Source organism: Bombina bombina, chromosome 10, assembly GCF_027579735.1.
Source record: "Bombina bombina isolate aBomBom1 chromosome 10, aBomBom1.pri, whole genome shotgun sequence".
NCBI classification, from domain to species: domain Eukaryota; kingdom Metazoa; phylum Chordata; class Amphibia; order Anura; family Bombinatoridae; genus Bombina; species Bombina bombina.
This window is the reverse complement of record NC_069508.1, coordinates 16,447,524-16,473,781: the sequence shown is the minus strand read 5'-3', so window position 1 is coordinate 16,473,781 and position 26,258 is coordinate 16,447,524. Positions and strand designations below refer to the sequence as shown.

At 38.3% G+C, this 26,258-nt stretch overlaps 1 protein-coding gene across 1 annotated transcript in view; it reads right to left on the bottom strand.

The window, feature by feature from the left end:
• LOC128641193 (uncharacterized) overlaps positions 1-26,258 on the bottom strand; it is a 44,810-nt gene that overhangs the window by 8,969 nt on the left and 9,583 nt on the right. Inside the window, exons 2-7 of the mRNA XM_053693760.1 lie at positions 22,253-22,338; positions 21,949-22,144; positions 18,238-18,341; positions 17,931-18,017; positions 16,958-17,053; positions 3,136-3,234 (exon numbers count right to left, since the gene is read on the bottom strand). Coding sequence (XP_053549735.1) covers positions 3,136-3,234; positions 16,958-17,053; positions 17,931-18,017; positions 18,238-18,341; positions 21,949-22,061 — 499 coding nt within the window. The 5' untranslated portion in view covers positions 22,062-22,144; positions 22,253-22,338. The remainder of the gene's footprint in view (positions 1-3,135; positions 3,235-16,957; positions 17,054-17,930; positions 18,018-18,237; positions 18,342-21,948; positions 22,145-22,252; positions 22,339-26,258) is intronic.

Genomic DNA, 26,258 nt, shown 5'->3' with positions numbered 1-26,258 from the left:
TGTGAAATCTTGCTTGCTGTAAGGATGGCGCCTGGACTAGGAAGTCGTTCAGATAGGGCACCACTGCAATGCCCCGTAACCGAAGGACCGCCAACAGCGATCCCAGGGCCTTTGTGAAAACTCTGAGAGTTGTGGCAAGACCGAAAGGAAGAGCCACGAACTGGAAGCGTTTGTCCAGAAAGGCAAACCTTAGAACATGAGACGATTCTTGTGAATGGCACATGAAGGTACGCGCCCTTTAAATCCACTCTTGGATCAAGGGAAGAATGGAACGAATAGTTTCCATCTTGAAGGACGGTACACTAAGAAATTTGTTTAGACTTTGAGATCTTGGGGGCATGTCCTTCATGCTGTCTTTTATTTGACAGCAGGCTATTTGAAAAAAAATATTTTTTTTTTAAATTCTTTAAATTTCAAAAGAGATTATTTCCATCAAGCCAGGTCCCAACAAGGTCTTCCCCTTGTAAAGAATCACTAAAAGCTTAGACTTAGAGCATCATCCATAGAACAAGGCTCTAACCATAAGGCTCTGTGAGCTGGAACAGAGAAACCTAAAACCTATGCTCCCAGTTTGATAACTTGAAGGGAAGAATTAGAAATAAAGGAATTAGCCAATTTGAAAGCTTTTATCCTATCCTGGATTTTATCCAGGGGAGTTTCTGACTTAGTAGCATCAGACAACGCATCAAATAAATATGCCGTTGCACTAATGACGGTAGCAAAGTACACAGCTGGTTGCCATTATAAGCCCTGGTGTACATCCCTTTTCTAATTTTTGTCCATAGAACCCTTGGGAAAAAAAACAACTATCCTCTAAGGGTATAGTAGTTCTCTTAGCTAAGCTGGAAACTACTCCTTCCACCCTAGGGAATGTCTGCCCAGCCTCCTTAGCTGAATCGGCTATGGGAAACATCTTTTTAAATATAGGGACTGCGGTCTTCCATTCCTTATAACTTACTGGACGCACTAGGATAGATTACCCCGGAAGTGTCGGAGTCGTCCAGGGTAGCTAAAACCTCCTAAAGTAACAACCTCAGGATCAAATAAAGATATTATGCATCTGAGTCTGAGAATTCTCTCTCAGATAATCCCGAAGTATCTTCCTCTTTAAGGTAACAGGGAAGAACCTTTCGGAATAGCAACTACTGAATCAATCACCCTAAATGATTGAAAATAATTCCTCTAGTAATCTTTTCTACCTCGTGGGAAAAACATATAATGCAGCGTAACTCCGGGTGGAGTGTGAAAGGAAGCGCAGGGCACTGCATGTGGGCCATAACATTTTGTGGGACACTATAGGAGAAATTTGTGGCATAGCTTGACCATTGTCAACAGACTCCTAACCAGCAATCGCCTTAGAGGTAGTAGGTTCAGAAAAGAGAGAAATCTTTTTTTTTTTTTTTTATAAAAATCGATACATAAAAAACGTTACTGTAAATTTTAAAAGTAACTTTTTTTTTATTTTTTGTGTGCTTTTGTTCCATCCTAAGTCACAAAGGATGAATTAACAAAAAAACAGCTGAAATTCTTTTAATAAAATTAACAGATAAAAAACGTCACTGTCTCTTTAAATTTTAAAACTGTAACTTTTTATCTTTGTGTGCAGAAATGAGTTAGATTAGCACGCAAATATCATTAGAACTTCATCAATTGAACCTGGTGCAACATTGGCCTTAGAAAAATGTTGCTCAGAAAAAATATGATCCCTATAATTTAAGGTCCTTTGAATACATGTAGGACCGAAAGGGATTGGTGGATCAACATTAGCTTCCAAACATAATGAGTAAGAAGCATTTTGCAAGGCTCCTTGGTCTATCATTAAACAGAATTGAGCCTTATAAGCAACAAAATTAATGTTTCCTTAAAACGGTACTGTCGCTTTAAATTCAAAGAGACAACTGCTTTATTTTGTTTAACAAAAACAATAACGTTACCTCAAAAAGTACATTTTTTACTTCAAAAACACTACTTATAAAAATAAAAGCACCCCTGCACCTCATAAGCTGTGCTGAGGTGCTCCTATGCTCCCAGTTTAACAGGAACCAAATGTGCAAACAGCGCAACCTATTTTGCGATGTGCTGCAGAGAATAAGGAAAATCAAATCCCAAACCGGTGCTAGAAACGCATGTCCTTATGCAGACCATGCGCATCTACACCGCTCCTAATAACGCCTCACTCTCTCGATGTAGGCAGAGTATCTACCCGACTGCTGCACAATGATAATGGCGCGAGTCGGATGCTCCGCCCATCATGGGTGTGAAGAAAAAAACAACTGCCACACTAACGTCCTTAACTGAAAATAAGAGGACGATAATAGTGAATACAGTTAAAAAATAACCATCTGAGCAAAAGTAATTTAAATGCAACGGCCTGTCCCCAGTCCCTGTACTTGCACCTATGCTGTCAATTAATTCTCCTGAACTAGGAAAGATGAAAATTACATCAGTTAGGGAAATAAAGTGCTAGCCCTTTCCTGGGTCCCCCCAGAAATAAATAAGCAGCACTTACCTTAATGTCTGCCTGACAGCTAGGCAGATCACAGGTTTAAGAGGTCCTCTCCCTCCTATTGACCTGTTGAAAAAAAGAGGCATGCTGAGTAATCCATTACCTCAGACTAAGGCATACAGGGCAGCAAAACACATGGGAGGCGCAGTGAGAAAATGTCCCACAAGTTCACATTGCTCTAAAGCCACCAAAAGCTCTACTGAAGAGACTGATATGGACTACGGCTACACCCCAGGACAAAGCAGCACATTCTGGCACTACTTTAAAATAATAAACTTTTGATTGAAGAATCTAAAACTAACACCTCACTTTACCTCTTCCTATCACTAACGTAGACAAAGAGAATGACTGGAGTGGGAGGGAAGGGAGGAGCTATTTAACAGCTCTGCTGTGGTGCTCTTTGCCTCCTCCTGCTGACCAGGAGGTGAATATCCCATTAGTAATTAAGATGATCCGTGGACTCATTGTGTCTTAAAAAAGACAATTGGTGTCCCTTTAAGCTCTGGCTGTGGTGTTCTTTGCCTCCTCCTGGTGGCCAGGTGGGGTGGTGAATTTCCCAACAGTAATTGAATGGATTTGTGGACTCTCCATGCCATTGGAAAGAAAAGACTAAATCCATGTTTACTTACCCCGTATAGAGGCATCAGAACTCTGCTTGTAAACCCTGCTGTGGTATCCTGCAGTCAGTCTCTGGGTGCCATCCGTCTTCCGGGTCTGCTTTGGTGACGCTGCAGAAATTATCTCTATTTAGTCTTCTGTGTTAAGGCAGCATTATGTTAATATCATAAGTCTAACACATCCTTCCCCGAGTACAATTATCTAATGATTTTCTGATTTATAATAGCGGTTTATATTTATTTCTACCTCCCAAATATATTACTTACACGTTACATAGTTTTATAGGTATCTATGTTCTTTTATCCTCTGTTTACCTGACCTTTTAATTCCATATTAAACCATTCCTTTGCAGAAAAAAACTAAATTTATGCTTACCTAATAATTTTATTTCTTTCTTGACACTGTGAGTCCACGGATCATCATCAATTACTGTTGGGAATATCACTCCTGGCCAGCAGGAGGAGGCAAAGAGCACCACAGCAATGCTGTTAAATATCACCTCCCTTCCCACAAACCCCAGTCATTCGACCAAGGTAAAGGAGAGAAAGGAAATAACACAAGGAGCAGAGGTGCCTGAGGTTTATATATCAAAGAAACTGTCAGAAAAACAGGGCTGCTGTGGACTCACCGTGTCAAGAAAGAAAGAAATTGATCAGGTAAGCATAAATTTTATTTTCTTTCTAATGACACAGTGAGTCCACAGATCATCATCAATTACTGTTGGGAACCAATACCCAAACTAGAGGACACATATGATAAGACAAGACAGGTAACCTAAACAGAAGGCACCACAGCTTGAAGAACCTTTCTCCCAAAAGAAGCCTCAGCCGAGGCAAAAGTATCAAATTTATAGAATTCGAAAAAAAGTATGCAAAGATGAGCAAGTTGCAGCCTTGCAAATCTGTTCCACAGAAGCCTCATTGTTAAAGGCCCAGGAAGAAGAAACAGCCCTCGTTGAATAAGCTGTGATTCTCTCAGGAGGCTGCTGTCCAGCAGTCTCATAGGCCAAACGAATAATACTCTTCAGCCAAAAGGAAAGAGAAGTAGCCATAGCTTTCTGACCCTTGCATTTCCCAGAGAAACAAACAAACAAAGCAGAAGACTGACGAAAATCCTTAGTCGCCTGTAGATAGAATTTCAGCGCACGCACATCTAGGTTGTGCAACAAACGCTCCTTATGACAAGTAGGGTTAGGACACAAGGAAGGGACAACGATTTCCTGGTTAACATTCCTGACCGAAACAAACTTAGTACGCAAAACCACCTTATCAGAATGAAAGATAAGATAAGGGGAATCACACTGTAACGCCGAGAGTTCTGAAACTCTCTAAGCAGAGGAAATGCAACAAGAAACAAAACTTTTAACATCTAAATAGCTAAGGAATGCATAGGCTCCGTGTAAAACCTTAAGAACAAGATTAAGACTCCAGGGAGGAGTAGCAGGATTAAACACATGCCTGATCCTGACGAAGGTCTGACACAATGATTGCACGTCTGGCAGATCCGCCAGACGCTTATGCAAAAAAGTACACAACGCAGAAATCTGACCTTTGAGAGTACTAGCTGACAAACCCTTCTCCAAACCCTCCTGGAGAAAGGTCAAAATCCTAGGAATCCCGACTCTACTCCAAGAGTAGCCTTTGGATTCACACCAATACAAATATTTACGCCATATCTTATGGAAATTCTTCTTGTCACAGGCTTACGAGCCTGGATCAAGGTCTCAATGACCGACTTAGATAAAATTAAGAGTTCAGTCTCCAAGCAGTCAGCTTCAGAGAAACTTCAGAGAAACGAGATTTGGATGAAGGAAGGGACCCTGAAGTAGAAGGTCTCTCCTCAGAGGAAGCCTCCAAGGTGGAAAGGATGAAATTTCCACTAGGTCTGCATACCAGATCCTGCGAGGCTACACCTGTGCTATGAGAATCAGAGACGACGTCTCCTGCTTGATCCGAGCTATGACTTTTGGAAGGAGAGCGAACGGAGGAAACAGGTATGCTAGATTGAAATTCCAAGGGACCGCCAAAGCATCTAAAAGGACGGCCTGTGGATCCCTTGACCTCGAACCGTACCTCGAAAGCTAGGCATTCTGCAGAGAAGCCATGAGATCCAGTTCTGGCTGCCCCCATTTGAGGGTCAAACTGGAAAATTCCCACTCCCTGGGATGAAAAGTCTGTCTGCTCAGAAAATCCGCTTCCCAATTGTCCACTCCTGGAATGTGGATCGCAGAAAGACAGCAGTTGTTGATCTCCGCCCACTGAATAATTCGGATCACCTCTGTCATGGTAATACAGAGCCAAAAAGGAACAAAGTTACTTTAAATAGGGCTACTGTGTAAACTGACCTTCTCAATAACCCCCAAGCAACCCTCTACACCTCAGCAGAGTCACTGAGGTGCCTACCTATCCTGCTGCCTGAGATCGATTCCACTCTGCAACGATCCATAGCTGCATTCATTACTATTGGGAAATATGAACCTGGCCACCAGGAGGAGGCAAAGACACCCCAGCCAAAGGCTTAAATACTCCTCCCACTTCCCTCATCCCCCAGTCATTCTGCCGAGGAACAAGGAACAGTAGAAGAAATATCAGGGTGAAAAAAAGGTGCCAAAAGAATAAAAAGACGCCCCACGTAGAAAAAGGGTGGGGAGCTGTGGACTCTTTCCAACGGAAGAAAAGGAAATTATCAGGTAAGCATAATTTCTGTTTTTCTTCCTAACTGGAAAGAGTCCACAGCTGCATTCATTACTTTGGGAAACCAATACTCAAGCTAAATAGGACACTGAATGCCAAAACAGGAGGGTACAATAGGCGGCCCATTCTGAGGCCACAAGCCAGAAACCACTACAAAAACCCTGCTTCGTCTGAAGCCGAGAAAACTTTGAAAAGGAAAGGCTCCAAGGGCTCTGACCCGCAGATAGTCCGGAAGCCTAGCTAGAGACTGCAAAATCAGACTCAACTAAGCCAACAGTCCTCCAGGAGACACCGTTGCCCAACAGGCGGTCCCTCACCAAGGGATAAGGCGAAGGGGAACCGAAAGGTCACCACAAAATCTATAAAAGGAAAAACTCCAATAGCGAGCCCAGCTCACAAAGACCCAAATGGGTCCTGACGGACAAGGGGAGCCTACGCCCAGACCAAGCAGAAACCAGAGGTTTAGGACCGGGCCTCGAAACAGAGAAACCTTTCTCTCAACATCGTGCAACAGCACCAAAAGACAACTGAAAATGAAGTCCTCAAATCGTCAGAACTAAGAATACTATAGTATTCAGACAAAAAAAAGAACGTGTAACAGACCCAGACAAAAAGCCCTGAGTCAAGAACATTCAGTCATCATTAGGATGACACAGAAGAATACTTGCTGAGAAGTAAAAAGCGGTCAGCAAGATAACAGATTGCAAAAGGAGAACTCCCAGACAGAGGGCACACTTCCAGGCAATCAAAGCCACTAGACCTACACACAGGGCTCCAAAATGGGAAGCACATAACCTCAACGAGACCCACTGCACCCCCAAGAGAGAGAGAGGTTACACCCAGAACCCAAAGGTGAATGGTAACCCAGGACCCTCAGCTTGTAAACCCAGGGGGCTAGCTACAATGCCAACCTAGATCCTGAAGATGGCAACGCATCTCAGAACCCACTCTCAACCGGGCCAGCCCAAGCATTGGTAGGTCTTGAAAACAGAGCAGAAGAACTCCAACACCAGCTCAAAAAATGAGCGGAAGAATGGCCACAGCCATCCCAACAGAGCACGGGTGCCAACCCGACTACTTAGAAACAGACGACAAGGCCGTAGACCCAAAGGAATCTAACAAAAGGCCCACCATAGTCTCAACACAGAGCAAGCAAGACTCCAGATGGAACGTAACAACTCAGAGAAAAACACCCCTCTCTGAAAGGTTAATTCTCAGTTCCAACCTCCTGAATCCAAGAGAATCCCTAGAAAAAGGACCACACCTCCATAAGAAGGAGAATAAGCCCCCCACCCACAGCATGTTGATTGTAGACGACTGAACTTTTATATCACTAATTAGAAGTATGACAAATACATGCTTAGTATAACAGTTGAAGTATGTTTCAATATATGCCTTCATCTATTTAGGACATTAAACAGGAACACCCATCACATTCTCCCCTAGTTTATGTATTCACTGGTGTGTAAATTTTACTATGCACACAAAAGAGGGGGTAATAAAGTACCCTAGATTTAATAATATTAGTTGGAAATCTCTGTCTCAATTCTGAGAGAAATATGAAATTTCCTCCTTCTATATACACCAACTTTTAGCTGATATATTGATATACAACATCTGATATATAAATCCAAATATACCATTTGACACTTCCTTATTTTATTAGCTTTATTTCCTTATACATCATAACCAAATTCTGTATATAATTCTAATATATATCTTCTAAATTTATATATTCTCTGAATTTATATATTCTCTATATTTATATATTCATTATATATTCATTTATTTTATTATTTATTCTACTCTTGGATTTTAGGCAGAATCATTTTTATAACAACTTGCTCATCTCACAGATCTCCATATACTTTGAGTAACAGTTTTAATACTTATGCTCGCCCTCTTCAAGCTATTCTCAAACTCGGGTTGCAAACTATATACATGTTAATAAACAATTTGACCAAAAAAGAAAATGTGTACATCCCGTATTACAATTGATACACTTTGCCGATATATTGTATCTTTCCACTTGCCATCAAAATAGCGTTCAAATTACTCTAAGAGCAAGCAATCCATCTTGCCTACTTTTAAAATGGCCACAAGAGAATTAGACCGATCCTCCTAACAGATACTCTACACCAATGAAACTTGGCGCAATTTTGAGCCGTGCCTCCAAAACGCCATAGGTTAATCCAGCCTTCAAATTTTCACAGAACAACACAGCTGGTATTGTCTTGAGAAAGGCCTCGTTTGTAGGCTGAAACGCGCTGTCAGAATATCTGTGAATTTTTTATAAATAATATATATATATATTATTTATTTAATATATATAATGGTTGTATACGCCAAATAATTCATTTTATTTGTAAAACTCCAGACGTCACTTTAACAGATCAACCCCCTCTCTCATTCATCAATGAAACATTTGGTCTAATTATTTCAGGCAGTCATTTCTTAGATCAGTGGGCCACTTCAAAGTAAATATTAGCATTTTGAAACCCTCAGAGGAATATGCCCATATCTGGGCTTCCTGCCCAAGATGGGTAAGGAACTCACAGGCTCCCTGTGGGGAATAGACGGTCCGTCTGTGGGAATGGTTGAATCTACAAACATGTTTAGAGGATCCAGCTGTCCTCATCTAAGTGCTAAATTGTCCCTGCTGAGTTACAATACACATCCTCATTTCCAGACAAACTAGAAATGTAAATCATGGTTTTAAAAAAAAGACTTCAAAATATCTTAACCTATGTACGTTTGATAACAAATTATCTATATAGTTTTCAAATATTTAATATGTGCCTCAGACAATCAAATAATAGGTACAAAATAATGGATATGAGATTGTCTATTTGTATAACGGTAACATATTAGATAAGTGTATACTGGAATGAAATAAATAGCAATACAGTCAATTTTAAAATGTCCAATTTTAATAACCTATTTCTTTATATCTTTCAGGCATCTAATAAGTATATATATAATTGGTATTTTAAATAATATCCTGTGTATTTTGTACTTTCAAAGAGAGATATACAGATATGAAATATTAATCTGTATGGGATAGTAATCCAATGTAGATATAATTATATGAAAACGACATATGTTTGCTGATCTCAAGGTATGTATTATTAGTATGATCACTAGAAACATACTTGTATTTAGTATTGGAGTAATCAAAAAAATGACATTATATTATCCCATCTATAATTAAAATTGTAAGTGATTAATGCAAAAAGTTATAGTATGTTAAATAATCACTATATAGGGAGATATTTGGATTAGCAGTGATTGATGGTGAGACTGTATTTGCCGATTGTCTGCTGCCCCCTAGGGGATTGGAACTGGTATGACAGCCAAATAAATTGTCTATTAGAACACATGCAGAGCCAGTCAGGGAGGCGTCTCCCAAAATAATCTATGAGATGTTCAGATCCAGGAGCAAATCACAGACAAGCTTCCAAAGGGCCTATCATATTGTTTCACCAATGATTAAGATAATATAAGATGAATGCAAGAGGAGAAAAGAGGCTGCTGACTTTTTGCTGAACCGGTGACTGAATAACTGCTGCCAAATTGGGACGCAGTCACTTTAAGCAAATTGGGCTACTTTTTATTATCCATATTGCAAATACCCTTATTTCATATGAGGTGAAACAAGAAGTTCTAGAAGCTGAATTATCGATTTTGTTATTTTGGTGAAGTATACGTGATTGATAAATATATATATAATATTTAAATCAAAGGTATTTGGTAACTATAACTAAATTGCAGTTAGTAATTTTAAAAGGGCATTTTGTATATTAAAATCTGTCTTAATTGTAGATAATTAAGAATTTATTTCAGCTTAGATAAATTGGCATATAAACTGACTGACTGTTTACAGTAAGAATATATATAATTTCTGGTGTTTTAATTATATATAGGATTATTTGTGGGCTAAATAGCTTAAGTATATTTGTCTGGAAGTTAGTGACCCATACTGTGATGTTTCATTGTGGTATTTTAATACAATTCAATTGTGAATAAGGTTAATTCTAGAGGTATATCTGATTTGCTTTGTAAAGAATATTATAACAGTTTAAACTTGTATAGTTTGATTCATATCTGGTTTTCTATCAATATAATTCAATGTGTCTAGAAATTTTAACTAATATAAAGAATTTAGGAATTTACATTAATTTTATTGTTTTGTATATGCATTTTATTCGGGGTTTGTTTAAAGAATAATTATTATATATATTGTATTATAACCTGGCCATATACTGACTAAATTGCAGTTAGTAATTTTAAAAGGGCATTTTGTATATTAGAATCTGTCTTAATTGTAGATAATTAAGAATTTATATCAGCTTAGATAAATTGGCATATAAACTGACTGTTTACAGTAAGAATATGTATAATTTCTGGTGTTTTAATTAGAGTTATATAGGATTATTTGTGGGCTAAATAGCTTAAGTATATTTGTCTGGAAGTTAGTGACCCATACTGTGATGTTTCATTGTGGTATTTTAATACAATTCAGTTGTGAATAAGGTTAATTCTAGAGGTATATCTGATTTGCTTTGTAAAGAATATTATAACAGTTTAAACTTGTATAAGTTTGATTCATATCTGGTTTTCTATCAATATAATTCAATGTGTCTAGAAATTTTAACTAATGTAAAGAATTTAGGAATTTACATTAATTTTATTGTTTTGTATATGCATTTTATTGGGGGTTTGTTTAAAGAATAATTATTAAATATATTGTATTATAACCTGGCCATATAATGACAGTGTAGACTTGCTTCCGACATACCAGCCCGAGTTCTCCGCTTTGAAATGTGAGCATATTTTCATATATGCCCAGATCAGTTATATAGTTTGCTATATTTTCTTTTTGCTTTCTTTCTTTACAGGGTTTTTTTTCACATAAACCTATATATTTTTTTATTCAATTTGGATAAGGGACATATACCTTTTTTAGAATTCCTGGAATCACTGGACCTTCCACTCATCTCAACAGATCCAAGTGAGATTCCACTCCTTCATTTAAGGACACTTTTTTAAGGACACTCCTTCTGGATTATTATTTGATATAATTTATTTGGGTGATCCCTTCATTATTTCTATTGTCATCATTCTCACTGTTTATCACTGTACTATGCATTTTTTGTATTTTAACTGTACTTAGTACATGGATTGGCCAATCCTCCATACTTGATTTACTCGTACTAATATATTAGGATATCCCCTAGCATGGCTATATTGATCGTTCTCTACATCTTATGTATTTTTTAAAGCGATATCTCTATTAGTTTTTTAACTTAAAAGCATATCTAAACACTACTCTCTACAGCTGCAACAGTGTTATCTCTCATAGAGAAATATGAGCTTTTCTTAGCACTTCTTATACCATCTCTAAAGTATCCGTTATATCACTACAGAATCTTTATTTAGTATCTACTGCTAGACAGAGATCATTTTATACACTTTAGATTCAGACTGCTACTATTCTACTCTTTCTGACAGTCATAGATCCTTGAGACAATAATTGTAAGCCTCAAGCCTAATACACTGGTTTTTATATATTTATTTTTTTATATTTTGTGTTCTATACAAGTATTACGCAATACCTTTAACCAGATGATATATTGATATTTACTCTATATCAGTACAGGGCCAATGAATACCAAAAAACTCCCCTCGCCCATCGGGCGAGTAAATCACAAAACTTACCAGCCCGCAAGAAACTTTAGTCGCCCGTGCATATCTGCATGTAATGTGTATATATCTTATGTAAAAAGGCAATATAAATAGTGTTATTGTAATCTCACACGCATTGCAGACAGAGGTCCCAATTTGAATGATTTGCAAGCTGCTTACTATTTGGGACTTGAACATTAATAAAAAGGCTTTAACTTTAGAAAATATTTTTCTATCACCAGGTAGAAAAAAACAGGGATATTATCTTTGAAAAACTGTATGTACAGTCTTGACTTATTTTCCCCTAAGGGAAAAAAATATATATATAATTGAGCTTCTTTTTTTTTTTTTACTTCATCATATGTGGGGTTACGATTGACTAAGTATTTCTAATTCTGCCCCCTTCAACCTATAGCGCTTTGAGTGGTACTGCATGTAGCTGGACAGTGACATAACGAGCATGTTAAAAATACTTTTTTCCCCCCTTTCTGCCCGGCTGCCTTTCAACTACTAGCGCGACTGTCAGTGCCACCCTAGCAGATTTGACTGGGTGCATGGAGATGGTATGTTCTCTACAAATTAGTAAAGTCAGTTTTTGGAGCATCAATAGCGTCCAGGAAAATAGTGCACTGCTCTATATTGTTATGGTAGGCAGCTTGCTCGTGTACATTGTGCTGAAGTACTGCAGATGACCCTGGAGTACTTCAGCATAATGTACATTAGCAAGCTGCCTACCATAACTATATTGTCACTTTAACCCATACTTCGTTCATACACACACACAGAGAAGAAATACTCACTGCTCTAGCAGGATGTCTTCCCGCGCATACAACCTTAGGGGTGAGAAGTAGCAACTGACATGGAAGAGACCAAGAGCCATGGAGATAAGGGGAGGTCTTTGAAAGCATTTAACAGAAAGAACCTCCCATTTCTTCCCTCCATTCCCGTGTGTGCGCATATGTGGAATGCAATTTGAAATTTTTTTTTATTGCTTCTTATATCCCAGTTAAAATGTCAGGTCGCCGTTCGGGCTGATAACTTAAAAATTTTACTTGCCCGCAAGAATTTTTACTCGCCATTGGCGACCGGACGGTCTATTCACATGCCCTGTCAGTATTCCGGATATATTTGTACCACTCTGAGCCGTATAATACATACAACCTTTTTTACTCTGGAATATAACATGTACCATTACATATGTTAGACTTATTTTTGAGCTGTATAGGACATATAGTTTTTTTCCGGTTTTACTGTACGCTGCCAGTACAATTTGAATCTTTGCTCTTTATGTATTTTTAATCCTCTGTAGTAAAGTATATATTATTGAACACTACAACGGCGTATAGCATTTCGTGACATACCTTTGCCTTTACATTTCACCTATTGAATTAAACTGCGACTTGGTAGCTAATATATGTATAAAACATTGTGACCTACTACCAACTATTATTAAATCATTGACATTGATCAACAACCAGCTATACTCTGCGGCATAGATTTGTTTTGTCACAAATATTTGGCATTCAATATAACCGTACGATAGCCATCACACACAATATTTGTTTTTCCTATAGATGTTGAAATTGTCCATCATATAGCCTAATCCTCTTACGTACTGCAGCCTCCTGTAAGGCGCTCCTTCACACACACTTCTCTTTCAATAAGCCCCCACCCTAAGAAAAGGGAAGAGCAGTGAATCCATAAGGTTACCACAGCAAGCTGACCAAGGGAAACCGACCATAAAGGAGTAAGTCCAGCCGAATGAGCATCAGCACTCAGACAACCTGGCCAACCGTGACCAGGTCAATTAGTCCAAGAAAAAGGACATAGCCCAAGTTCCCAGGAACTGGTGAACCCCGAACCAGCCCTAGAGCCAAAAAGTCCAGCAACAACTCCACAAAGGAAAACACTGAATGAAGCCTCAGCAACCGGAAGCACCAGGGAGAAAACAGATCAGAACCCCCAATTGTTTAAATAAACAATATCCGAGAACTTAACACCCCGTCTGACATAAAAAAACAGACCACAGGGAGATATCAATGCAATATCCAGATCAACCCGAATAACGAGATAACACGCAAGTCCCGACCCAAGGAAGAGACCACCCCTTGCCAAGGTCCAATGCTTCAAAGCAGCTAAGGCGTTAAAAGTCTTACCATGACACTAGAGCCCATAGACTCTCAAACAGCCGCAGGACAACAAGCAAGCCCAAGGAGACCACCCCCAGTGCCCCTAACAGAGAACGACCATATCCCAGAGGGGAGCCCAGGTCCTAAAAGGAGACCTAACTCACATGGAGACAACAAAGGAAGACCAAACGATCTCATAAAAAACAGCTAGACAGTACACAGTCAATGGGAAATAGCAGCAGCTGGTGACATTCTGCAAGGCAGCTGAACTACCCAATGAATTACTAGCTGCTGAGAACTAAGTCCAGAAGGACAATTCCCAGGGCCTCAAAAGAAAAAAGGCCATACCGCCCAACTCGCCGGCAAGAGGGCGCAAACCCACCAACCCTCCACTACACGGGAAGGAGCTTTAGGGTCTGACAACCCCAGACACAAGAGAGAGAGAGACGCATCGAAACTCCACTGACCCAGTCATCCAAATTGAAGTCAATCCTTCCTGCCTCACGGACCCACCGGTCCTCTAGAATGCTTAGTTGAACCCAGAGGATAACATGAGCACTCAGTGCCTCTACCGGACCAGCCAAGAAGAGTGGCGCCACTTGTCCGAACAGCTACCAGACAGAACTGAACTCAAACAGGACCAGCCTGAAATCCGGGTCCTAACCGTCAAGCCGCATAAATCCTCCCTCAGAGGGGAAGAAGGAAAACGGACAGGACATCCTATCGGATGAAAATAAAATACAAGGCAACCCATAGGGTAACGCCCAAAAAGAAACAGGCCTACCGCAGGACCAGCCAAATGGAGCCCTGATCTTCCAAAAAAACTGGAAAAGATCTCAATACATGGACAATCAGGAGATTACATCATCCCCACATGTCTAATGAGGTGCACCATTCGAAGAGCAGACTGAGTATTCCTGTATCCGATAAGGATAGGGTCGTTCAATAACTGAAAAAACATGTCAGAGTACCATGCAAAGGCGCACAATTCTGTAACGAAAGGCACAGCACTTAGGGACACTCACACCCGCAGGGAACTGTACAGTCCAAGGTGGAATACCCTGGACAACAGGAGCAGGGAAAGGAAGGCACCACCCTGTTCTCAAACTCTATTCAATTTAGGAAATAAAGGTTCATCAGGCAATATGACCTCTGGAACCCCTGAATTCGCCAAAAACTTTCTTTAGAAGAAGCGCAAAGTCCTAAAACTAAAGTCTGGTTCCTCCGCAGCTGGAGGTTGAGAGGCAGCAGACTCTGACCCAGAAAGTTCATACTCTGAAGTCTCAGAAAGAACTTCATCCTTGGATAACCCTATCAGTTAAATCCAAAAATTATTTGATGTACTCTGGGAAGGAGTGCAATATGTAATCTTTCGCTTGCGCTTAGCAGGGCGAGGTAAAGCATTAAGGCCGCAGACACCGCCGTCTGAACTGCGCAGTAAGGTCTGGAGAAAAAAGGCCCCCTCCAGATGGAGGATCAGCAATGCTATGGGAAAACTGCATGTGTATAGAGATAACAATGTAGGGTACGCACCTCACTGAACGACAACTCCTCAGAGGTGGACGGCTCCGTGATATCAAACATGTTTGATATTATCACATTATCAAAGCATATGGAACATAATTGAGAGGGGGAACTAGGGCCTCCTCCCCATATAAAAAGGAATTGCTCTTTAGGAATAGAGGGAGTGCCCTCTAAAGAAATCGAATCCTCCATCACTAGTGCAACAACCGGAGAACTAAAGAGATAAAACATACTCTATTTTTTTATTTATTTTTTTTATATAAAATAACGGCACCTCTATACCCCAATGGATGGGGCACTCACCACCTCCTATGACCCAGACAGTACAGAGATGTATGATTCCTCTCTGATAGTCACGAAGGAGGGAATAAATCACATAGTGTACAATGCAGGACCATCCCTGCTATGAGAGAAAGCATGCCAAGCTTCTGCATCTCCGGACTCTAACTTTCACCCAGGCCCTCACTGAGAAGCTTATAGGACTACTTAAAACTCCTGTCCCATTGTGAAGAGTAGTACCCTCCATAAGAGAAAACTAATTCTGACCCTTCTCTGCCAACCTCCTGAGACGAAAGGCAAAGAATAACTGGGGGATGAGGGAAGCGGGAGGAGTATTTAAGCCTTTGGCTGGGGTGTCTTTGCCTCCTCCTGGTGGCCAGGTTCTTATTTCCCAGTAATGAAGTAATGAATGCAACTGTGGACTCTTTCCAATTAAGAAGAAAATAAGACAACTGCGTCACTACCTCGCAAGTTGCGACAGGGAAAATGAAAGCGCGCCAACGGAACTAACCGCCCTCTTACAAGAACCCTCCCCTTTTGCGGTATTAAGCATAGTAATAAAGCATTACATGGCTGCACTGAAAGTATATAACACGGCCCTAGAATTATCACCAAAGTCCTGCCTGGATCTCAACCGGAGCGAAAGACACAACTGAGCCACCAATAAATCATAAAATAATCTCCCCATCTCGGTCCACAGTGCCTAAATGATTAACCCTCAATAGGGTCAATTGAGCATCTAGCTGCTGAAGTGCCAAATTCTCCTTTTCTAATAAAAAATATACATGGCACTTACCTGAAAGACATTCTGTCCAGCAGCAGGACAGCTCACCTGGTTTGAGAGGGTGCAGTTCCTCACATGGACCTGTGGAAAAAGAAAGAACTGAGTAAGCTTATTCAGGCTTTCTGACTAGGGCAGCTTTTGAGAGAGCGCAGTGAGGATTGTACCTCACAAGTTCCCAAATGCTTAAAAGTCACCACTGCCCTACTGAAGAGACTGACGTGGACTAAGGCTAGACCCCAGAAAAGATCAGAGCAAACCTACTCTGCTTTAAAATAATAAAATAAGAAGAAACTTCTTATAAGACACCTAAAACTTCACCTCCTCCTTGCACCGTAGGCAAAGAGAATGACTGGGGTTTGTGGGAAGGGAAGTGATACTTAACAGCTTTGCTGTGGTGCTCTTTGCCTCCTCCTGCTGGCCAGGAGTGATATTCCCAACAGTAATTGATGATGATCCGTGGACTCACCGTGTCATTAGAAAGAAAATATTTCATTATTTTATGTCAGTATCATCAGCACAAATCTATCCTCTTCCAATTACAGAAGTTATACAGCCGTGATCCATAAGGAACCTTACTAAGCACATTATGTTCCATCTGCAACAACTCTTTACTCCCTATCCTTCAGCCAGTTATTTTATCCAAGGACAAATACTGACGGCAGCTACAGATTACATTATTCATCTCATATCAAACCATATAAAAATCATTTTATATCAGTCATTGTATCTATTCACTCACAAGTGGTGATAAGATTTTTACAGGACATAACAAAGTCATCATAGTCTGTATCTCCAATTTCTACCAGTTCGTCTTCAAGTGAACTATAACTATGATCTGCAAAAATAAAACACAAACTACATATTAAATCTATTTCAGTTTTTGCATACAAGGAAGAAGAAAAAAGTGTAATTTAGATTGTACTCCGCAACTGACACAGGCTGATTCCACTATTTCTTTACACACGTTGGTCAATTTACTATTCCCAATAATGTGCCAGTTTATAACTGTATACGCATCTCTCTTTATGACTGCTCCAAAATCCTACTTCACCTAATCTTCATATAACCCTTGCTTTGAATATCATTTTCATAGCACTTGTATAACTACGTCCTCTAATAGCTGCTCCTCCAGTTGGTCCTATCACTGCTTTCAATAACTAGTTTTGCTCATAGATAGCCTCTCTCCTCTTCTCCTAAAACTTCTTATGTTTCCTTCCCACTAACCGGCTTGTAAAACTATCTCATATAAAAAATTACTTAGCAGATATTACATTGTGTACATGTGCTACCGGTGACATTTATGGACAGTAAACACCTTGATATTTTAATTGTATTTAATTATGCATAGTAACACATCTTTGCTATATACTTTTCTAATTCTCAGAGTTTGAAATACACACTGCAGACTTCTCAAGGCTAAGCCTGCTATATATCTTTCCATAACTGGCATGAACTCATAACATCTGCAAAACAATACTCACATTAGCCAGGAAAAACACAATTGCAGCTAACAAGATGTTAAATTTGATTTAAAAATCTTTAGACTTTTGTGATATGTTATTGTTTAGCAAGACAACAGAAAAGTCTTGTAACTTTTACTGTCCCTTTAAATCATAATGTGTTTAACAGGAGTGTAGTTAGAAAAATATCACATTATTCAGGTTTTGTCTGGAAAAATCCAAGAAACGATTTACCGCTGGGCCAGTCCTTACTTTGTGCTTTGGGACTCCGGTAGTGAGACAGATCGGTGTGCGCAGATATCAACCAATCAGAGTATAATGAATCTTCACTATCAGTACCTGGCGAGTATATAGAGGAGTAACAGTGTGTCAGTTTGTGAGTACTACTCTTACTAAGTAATGTTATGCTAAAAGGTTTGTGTCCCATACTTATGTAATTATAGTAGAGTTACCGCCTTACTGCATTATCAGGACAGGTTCAGACAACACTGGTAAATTTAGTGACTGGTAACCTATATAGTGCTGAAGTTTAGGGACCAGGATTTAGGCTGTTACTTACAGTCTGATAAATCCACATTCACTTCTTTTTCTTGAATGAAAATTGATAACTTTCCATGTTTTGTAATTTTCCTGTCTCTTTTTATTGACTTGTCTTTCAGATCCCTGGAAATGTACATAGACAAAATATATCAATAATTAGTCACAGATGGGCAGACAGACAATTAGTCAGGCCTTTTAAACATAGATAACACTCAGGTACGTAAATTAGATATCGCTCTTTTGTTAACATAAAGATTTGGCAGCGCTACATGGGAGTACAATAAGTAAAGACATTTAAATAAAGGTAAAGTGGGGCAGAAGGATTACAGCTCCCCTGACCGCTGACAAAATAAGTGGTACTCACAGTAACCAGCACAGGGCTAGATTACGAGTGGAGCACTATTTATCGCTGCGACTTGCACGCTAACTGCACTCGACTTTGGCTTTTTGCGCACGCCAGGTGCCATGCATCCCATGTTAAACAAACACCTGTGATTGGAGCTGTACAAAACGAGGAAACGCTTCTCAAAATAATTAATGAAAAAAATAACCTTGTCTGGGTCCCCACAAACCCCAGGTACTAAATCTGACTACTTACAGACTTGCAGCTGCCTCCTGATCTTTAGGAGCCTGCGCTGCTTTGTGCTATAAGTTTGCCCGCTGCTGGGCATTAGTGGGAAAGCTGCCTTAGCTAGTATAAGGGATTACTACACTGACTGCTGCTCTTACAAAAGCAGAGAATGACACAAGCACAACGCCGCAGTGGTAAATCCAATCCTCGGCTGCCGGATCCGATTGTTAGCTCTAAGCTGCAGCACAGTCAGGTCACAGTGGCCACGGGATGGGAAATCAATCTAAATGAGTAAGCTGCCAGCCAGAGCACCTGCCTCCACCTGCTTGCACTTACCCAGCACGGTCACTGTACCCTGTCTGCGCCCCCCCTGATGGATCATCCATCCGATTCATCATGAGTAAGACACATTAACTGGTGACTGTGTCCGACATTTACCCACCTCGGAGACCTCCTGATAGTCCTTGGAGACACAGTGTCACAGTTAGTAGTCAATATGAGTTCTTCAGTACCGCTACCTGCACTCCACGGAGAGTCACTATGTGCAGTCACATGCGTCAAAACCTTGTGACTGGAGCCAAGTGACTGCAGACGACTCATGCACTGTGCAGGTATTGAGTGCAATGTCACGTGATAACCAACATGGTAAGGAGGACCCAGCCAATAGGAATTAAAAAAAGAAAATCAACAATGCAGCACCCCAGGGGCTGGGGGCATTGCGGGACAGACTGCACTCTACCCGGGACAGTGGGATAGACCCCTAAAATCAGGACTGTCCTGAGAAAATCTGGACAGTTGGGGGTATGCATGAGCGATAACCTATTCCCCCATAGAAGTCAATAGAGCAAAATAAGTGGGAAAAAACACCCTACTCACACGCAAACCTGATTAAATATTCTCAAGTGCGCTAACCTGACATGAAAATTTGAATATTACACATTCCAATGTTCTCCACATAGAAGAATATGTTCTATTTATTCATAAATAAATATTTCTACATATATATGATGATATTTTTGGTACAATATATATCTATATCTAACAGCTATAGATATATACAGAATTGCATAAATATGTTTTTTCATGTTTTCATCTACTTAACCGCAAAGGGCTCCAATGCACCTCTATATATGTCTTATGTGTGTACGTATGTATTTATGTGTTTACTTTACATTTTTATATATGTCTGTAAATACATATATATATATATACATACATACATACATATAAATACATAAATACATATGTACACACATATATACATTTACATATACATACATATAAATACATAAATACATATATATATATATATACATACATACATATAAATACATAAATACATATATATATATATATATACATACATACATATAAATACATAAATACATATATATATATATATATATATACATACATACATATAAATACATATATATATATACATACATACATACATATAAATACATAAATACATATGTACACACATATATACATTTACATATACATACATATAAATACATAAATACATATATATATATATATACATACATACATATAAATACATAAATACATATATATATATATATACATACATACATATAAATACATAAATACATATATATATATATATATATATACATACATACATATAAATACATATATATATATACATACATACATATAAATACATAAATACATATATATATATATATATATATATATATATACATACATACATATAAATACATATATATATATATATATACATACATATAAATACATAAATACATATGTACACACATATATACATTTATATATACATACATATACTGTACATCTTTAGACATGTATGTGTATATATCTCTATGTCTCAGCCCTATGCAGCCTTTTTTTCTAACACCTGAGACCTCATATGTTTGAGCCCTTATAACATTTTTGTGCATTATTGTTGTGGGATAATTTTTTATTAGATAGTGTTATTATGAGTGTAACTGTACTTTATAATGTATTTTTGATGTGTTTTGTGACACTTTTTTGTTTCACAAAACTGTTAAGCAGAGCTCTGAGGTCACGCTAACACAACACGTGTTAACTTCAATTGCGCTCAAGCTTTCAACTTGTAATTCAAGCAAAAAACCTGACGTGCACAAACACCCGCAATAAACCCATTATCGCTCCCACGTAACTATTAGCACTCCACTCGTAATCTAGCCCTAAGTGTTACAAGATTGTGATTATACCCAGCAAATCTAATGATCCTTATATTTCTTTCGAGGTTAATAATGACTTTCCTCAAAAGCTCTCTGAGCTATGTGGATTTAATATTATTTATTTTAAGTGTTGTAGACCACAAGAAATGCACATAAAGTACAAACTGTGTACACAGAGAGGTCGCCCGTAAGGGTAACAAGGTTTCGTCCTCTAAATGAAAGGTCTGTCATGTTAAACAATCTCCGTACAAAAATATTTGAATAAATTAATCATTGTGAACCAAGTATTTTATTCAAAACGTGTAACAGGCTTTAATAGGTGAAATAGTAAAGACTTTTCAAAGATTTTTTAGGATATATACTGTAGATGTTGACACCAAGAATTCAAAGCACATGCAGTCAATTCTAACTACACATCTGTGCTTAGAGGCACATTAAAAAAGGCTTAGAACTTTAGGAGGTCTACAGGATTTAGAAGAGCTTTTACAAAGAGCAGTGAATAAAGCACAGGATTAAATAGATAAGGCTGAGCCTCCTTGGGGTGATATCCATAATCACTAGTGGGGGTAGACAGTGATCCTCAGAGCTCTCCATAAAATCGTACACAAATCCTGCACTGCTCTGGCGTCTCTTTATAGATAGTAAAAAGATCATTAGCACATGACAATGCCCCACAAGAAAAACCGGAGTATTACCCTGTACCATACTATAGCAAACAATGCTCTGACCAAAAGTCATGGGAAATACAAATTGTACCTCTTTAATGAATTTAGAATAAAAGCATGGTCTGTGCTCTGCTCGGGATTACTCAAGTCTATGACAAAGAACTTTTGTAAGTAAAGTCTATAATTATAACTACATGCTAGCGAGAAATTCTATCAGCAGAAGAGAAGAGTGTGTATAAAATCTCAGTCATCAGTCATTGTCTTTGACCAAATTAATAAATCACCTGTTAGGAAGCTGAGAGCACTGCCCAATCTTCTGTTGAGATGAGGAATGTTGCCTATTTCTTTGGGAAAGCTGGAGATGAGACCCATATTCATGTCTGAACCTTTGGAGCATTTCATGGGAACAAATTTCTGGAGCATCCTCTGTTTTTCTACCTGGATTCCGAGCTGTAAATCCCCTTCTGTACAGATTGTGATCTTAAAAGTAAAAAATAAATAAAAATATTTTAAATAAAAAATCCTTAGCAAGAAGAAAATAATAATTAGTATAAGTTTAAGGACCTGACTAAGAATGTTTTTTCTTACATTGTTCTGTCTTATGAGAAAAGCTTCTGTTGTTGAGATAATGTATAGGAGATAGAGACGTATCGCTCTCTGTCACATGGGCTGGGCTAGGGAAAAACATGAATATCACAATATTATCACTGCAGAACCTGTAGCAACATCAAACCCCTCTTTGCAATACTGACATATTGACATATAGACAGAAATCCACAGCACCCAGCTCACCCCAAAAATGTCAGCTCCATATAACTTCAGTATCTTCATGTTGTAGTGAAAATAACGCTAGTTATTAAGAAAAATTACACACCATGAAAATCCCATCAGCCTCCACCCCATAATGGGCTAGATTGCAAGTGGAGTGCTAAGCTTTTTGCGTGGGTAGGGTAGTGCGTGTATTACAAGTTAAAAGTAAAAAAATTGCTTGCAAACAAAAAAACTGAAGTTAAAATATTGTGGCCGCGTTAACGTATTCTCCCATAGACTTCAATGGAGCGCAAAAAGTGGAAAAAAAACTAACACCAAACAAGTCGCACAAACCTGATCACATTTTCTCAAGTGTTCTTCACATAGCAGAATACGTTCTATTTATCCTTAAATACATATTTATACTGGTAAAGTGTGTGTGTATATATATATATATATATATATATATATATATATAAACTGTATATGAATATGTATTTAAAAATACTTAGAACATATTCCCCTATGTGAAGAACATTGGAATGTGAAATATTTACAGTACAAACACAGCTAAACACTTTACTAAATATGAATATTGCATAAATATTATTTTATGTTTTCAGCTACTTGACTGCTAAGGGCTCCAATGCATTTATATATATGTATATATATATATATATATATATATATATATATATATATATATATATATGTGTGTGTGTGTGTACATATGTATTTATATGATTATGTGTATATGTCTGTAAATACAGATAAGCACATATAAATACATATGTATATATATATATATATATATATATATATATATATATATATATATATACGATCGCTGGATGTTACCCACGGCTGGCAGACGTAAATCCTGGGATATCCAAAAAAGCAGGCAGACACAGGATTTCCTCAATTGCCTTTATTCAGCAAGGAAAGGCTAATTTCCAAACGTTTCGGCTCTCGCAGGAGCCTTTCTCAATGGAAGCCAAACATGTCTGTTTGGCTTCCATTGAGAAAGGCTCCTGCAAGAGCCGAAACGAGAGCCGAAACGTTGAGGAAATCCTGTGTCTGCCTGCTTTTTTGGATATCCCAGGATTTACGTCTGCCAGCCGTGGGTAACATCCAGTGATCGTGTATACATATTTCCTGCAGAGCACCAAGTGATTGAACTGTTGGAGTGTGCCGTGTCCCTTCATCTATCTATCTATCTATCTATCTATCTATCTATCTATCTATCTATATATACATGCACAAATATATATATATATATATATATATATATATATAAACAGAATTTATGTAAGAACTTACCTGATAAACTAATTTCTTTCATAGTGGAAAGAGTTCATGAGCTAGTGACGTATGGGATATAATACCCAAGATGTGGAAGTCCACGAGTCACTAGAGAGGGAGGGAAAAAATAAAACCAGCCATTTCCACTGAGAAATTAAATCCCAAATATAATTAAGTTTTCTTAAAAATTTCAAAAAAAAACCTCAAATCAAAGGCATTAGAATCAAGCTGAAACAACTGCCTGAAAAACCTTTCCACCACAGGCTGCTTCCGAAGAAGCAAACACATAAAAAAAGGTAAAAATAGAAAAAGTATGCAAAGAAGACCAAGTTGCTGCTTTGCAAATTTGAAGAGGCAACTGATCTAGTAGAATGAGCTGTAATTCTCTAAGCTTTGTGAATTAAAAATCTCAACAAAAAAAACAGAGAAATAACAGAGGCTTTCTGACCTTTCCTGGAGTCAGAAAAAATAACAAATACACTAGAAGTCCTTCTTAAATCTTAAGTAGCCTCAACATAATATTTTAAAGCTCTTACCACATCCAAAGAATGTAAAGACCCTTCAAGAGTATTCTTAAAATTAGGACACAAAAAGAGAAACAACAATTTCCTTATTGATGTTGTTAGAATTTACAACTTTAGGCAAAATTTAAATGAAGTCCGCAAAACAGCTTTATCTTGATGAAAAATGAGATAAAGAGACTCACAAGAGTGAGCAGATAATACAGAAATTCTTCAAGCAGAAGAGATAGCCAAAAGAAATAACACTTTCCAAGAAAGTAATTTAATGTCCGGAAAATGCATAGACTCAAAAGGAGGAGCCTGTAAAATTTTCAAAACCAAAATTGAGACTCCAAGGAGAAATAGATTTAAAAACAGGTTTAATATGAATCAAAGCCTGAATAAAACAGTGAATATCAGGAAGTTTAGCAATCTTTCTATGAAATACGACAGAAAGAGCAGAAATGTGTCCTTTAAAAGAATTTGCAGACAAAACATTTATCCAAACCATCCTGAAGAAACTGTAAAATCCTAGGAATTCTAAAAGAATGCCAAGAATAATCATGAGTAGAACATCATGAAATATAGGTTTTCCAAACACGAAAATAAATTCTCCTAGAAACAGACTTACGAGCCTGTATCATAGTGTTAACAACTGAGTCAGAGAAACCTCTATGACTAAACACTTAAGCGTTCAATTTCCATGCCTTCAAAATTAGAGATTTGAGATCCTAACAGAAAAAACAGCTCCTGAAACAGAAGGTCTGGCCTTAAAGGAAGTAACCAAGGCTGGCAACTGGACATCCTGACAAGGTCCGCATACCAAAACTTGAGAGACCAAGCTGGTGCTATCAGAAACACATAAAATCTTTCTATTATGATCTTGCAGATCACCCTTGGAAAAAGAACCAGAGGCGGAAAAAAGTAAGCAGGTTGGTGAAAACTAAGAAACTGCTAGAGCATCCACCAGTTCTGCCTGAGGATCCTTGGACCTGAAAAGGTATCTGGAAAGCTTCTTGTTTAGACGAGAGACCATCATATCTATTTCTGAAATACCCCACATCTGAACAAGATGAAAAAAACACATCTGGATGGAGACCACTCCCCCAGATATAAAGTCTGACGGCTGTGATAATCCCCTTCCCAATTGTCTATACCTGAGATATGAATTGCAGAAATTTAAACAAGAGTTGGATTCTGTCTAAGGAAGTATCCGAGATACTTTCTCCATAACTGAAGGACTGAGAGTCCCTCCTTGATGAACGACAAATGCCACAGCTGAAATATTGTCTGTTTAAAAAACAAATGTAAAAGTTGTCTCTTCAATAGAGGCCACACCTGAAGAGCCCTGAAAATAGTATGAAGTTCTAAAATATTGATTGGTAATCTCGCCTCCTGAGGTTTCCAAACCCCAAGTGCTGTCAGAGACTCTCAGACAGCTCCCCCACCTGAAAAACTTGCATCTGTTAAGAATACAGTCCAGGTAGGACGAACAAATGAGGCCCCCTGAACAATAGGGTGATAGTCCAATCACCAAATTAGAGAGAGAGAAAAAAAATGTTGGGATTTAAGTATACCATTTGTGATAACTGAAAATAATCCCTGCACCTATGGTGCAACATGCAAAGCTAGAGAGGCCCCAAACGAAAACGAGCAAAGAGGATGCTGCAGTCATGAGACCAAAAACTTCCATGCACATAAGGAAGGAAAAAATAGAGACTGAAGGTTTAGACAAACTAAAATTAACTTCATTTGTCACTAGTCTATCAGAGAAAGAACCATAGATACTAAAATTAATCTGGAAACCTAAAAAGGCAACTCTTGTCTAAGGAATCAAGAAACACTATTGTAAAATTGATCCTCCAACCATGTCTTGAAGAAACCACACTAGTTGTATCAAGTGAAATTCTGCTGAATGAAAAGATTAAAGCTAGTACCAAATATCATCCAAATAAGGAAACACTGCAATACCCTATCTCTGAATACAGATAGAAGGGCACCAAGAATCTTTGAAAAGATTCTCTGAGCTGCCGCTAGCCCAA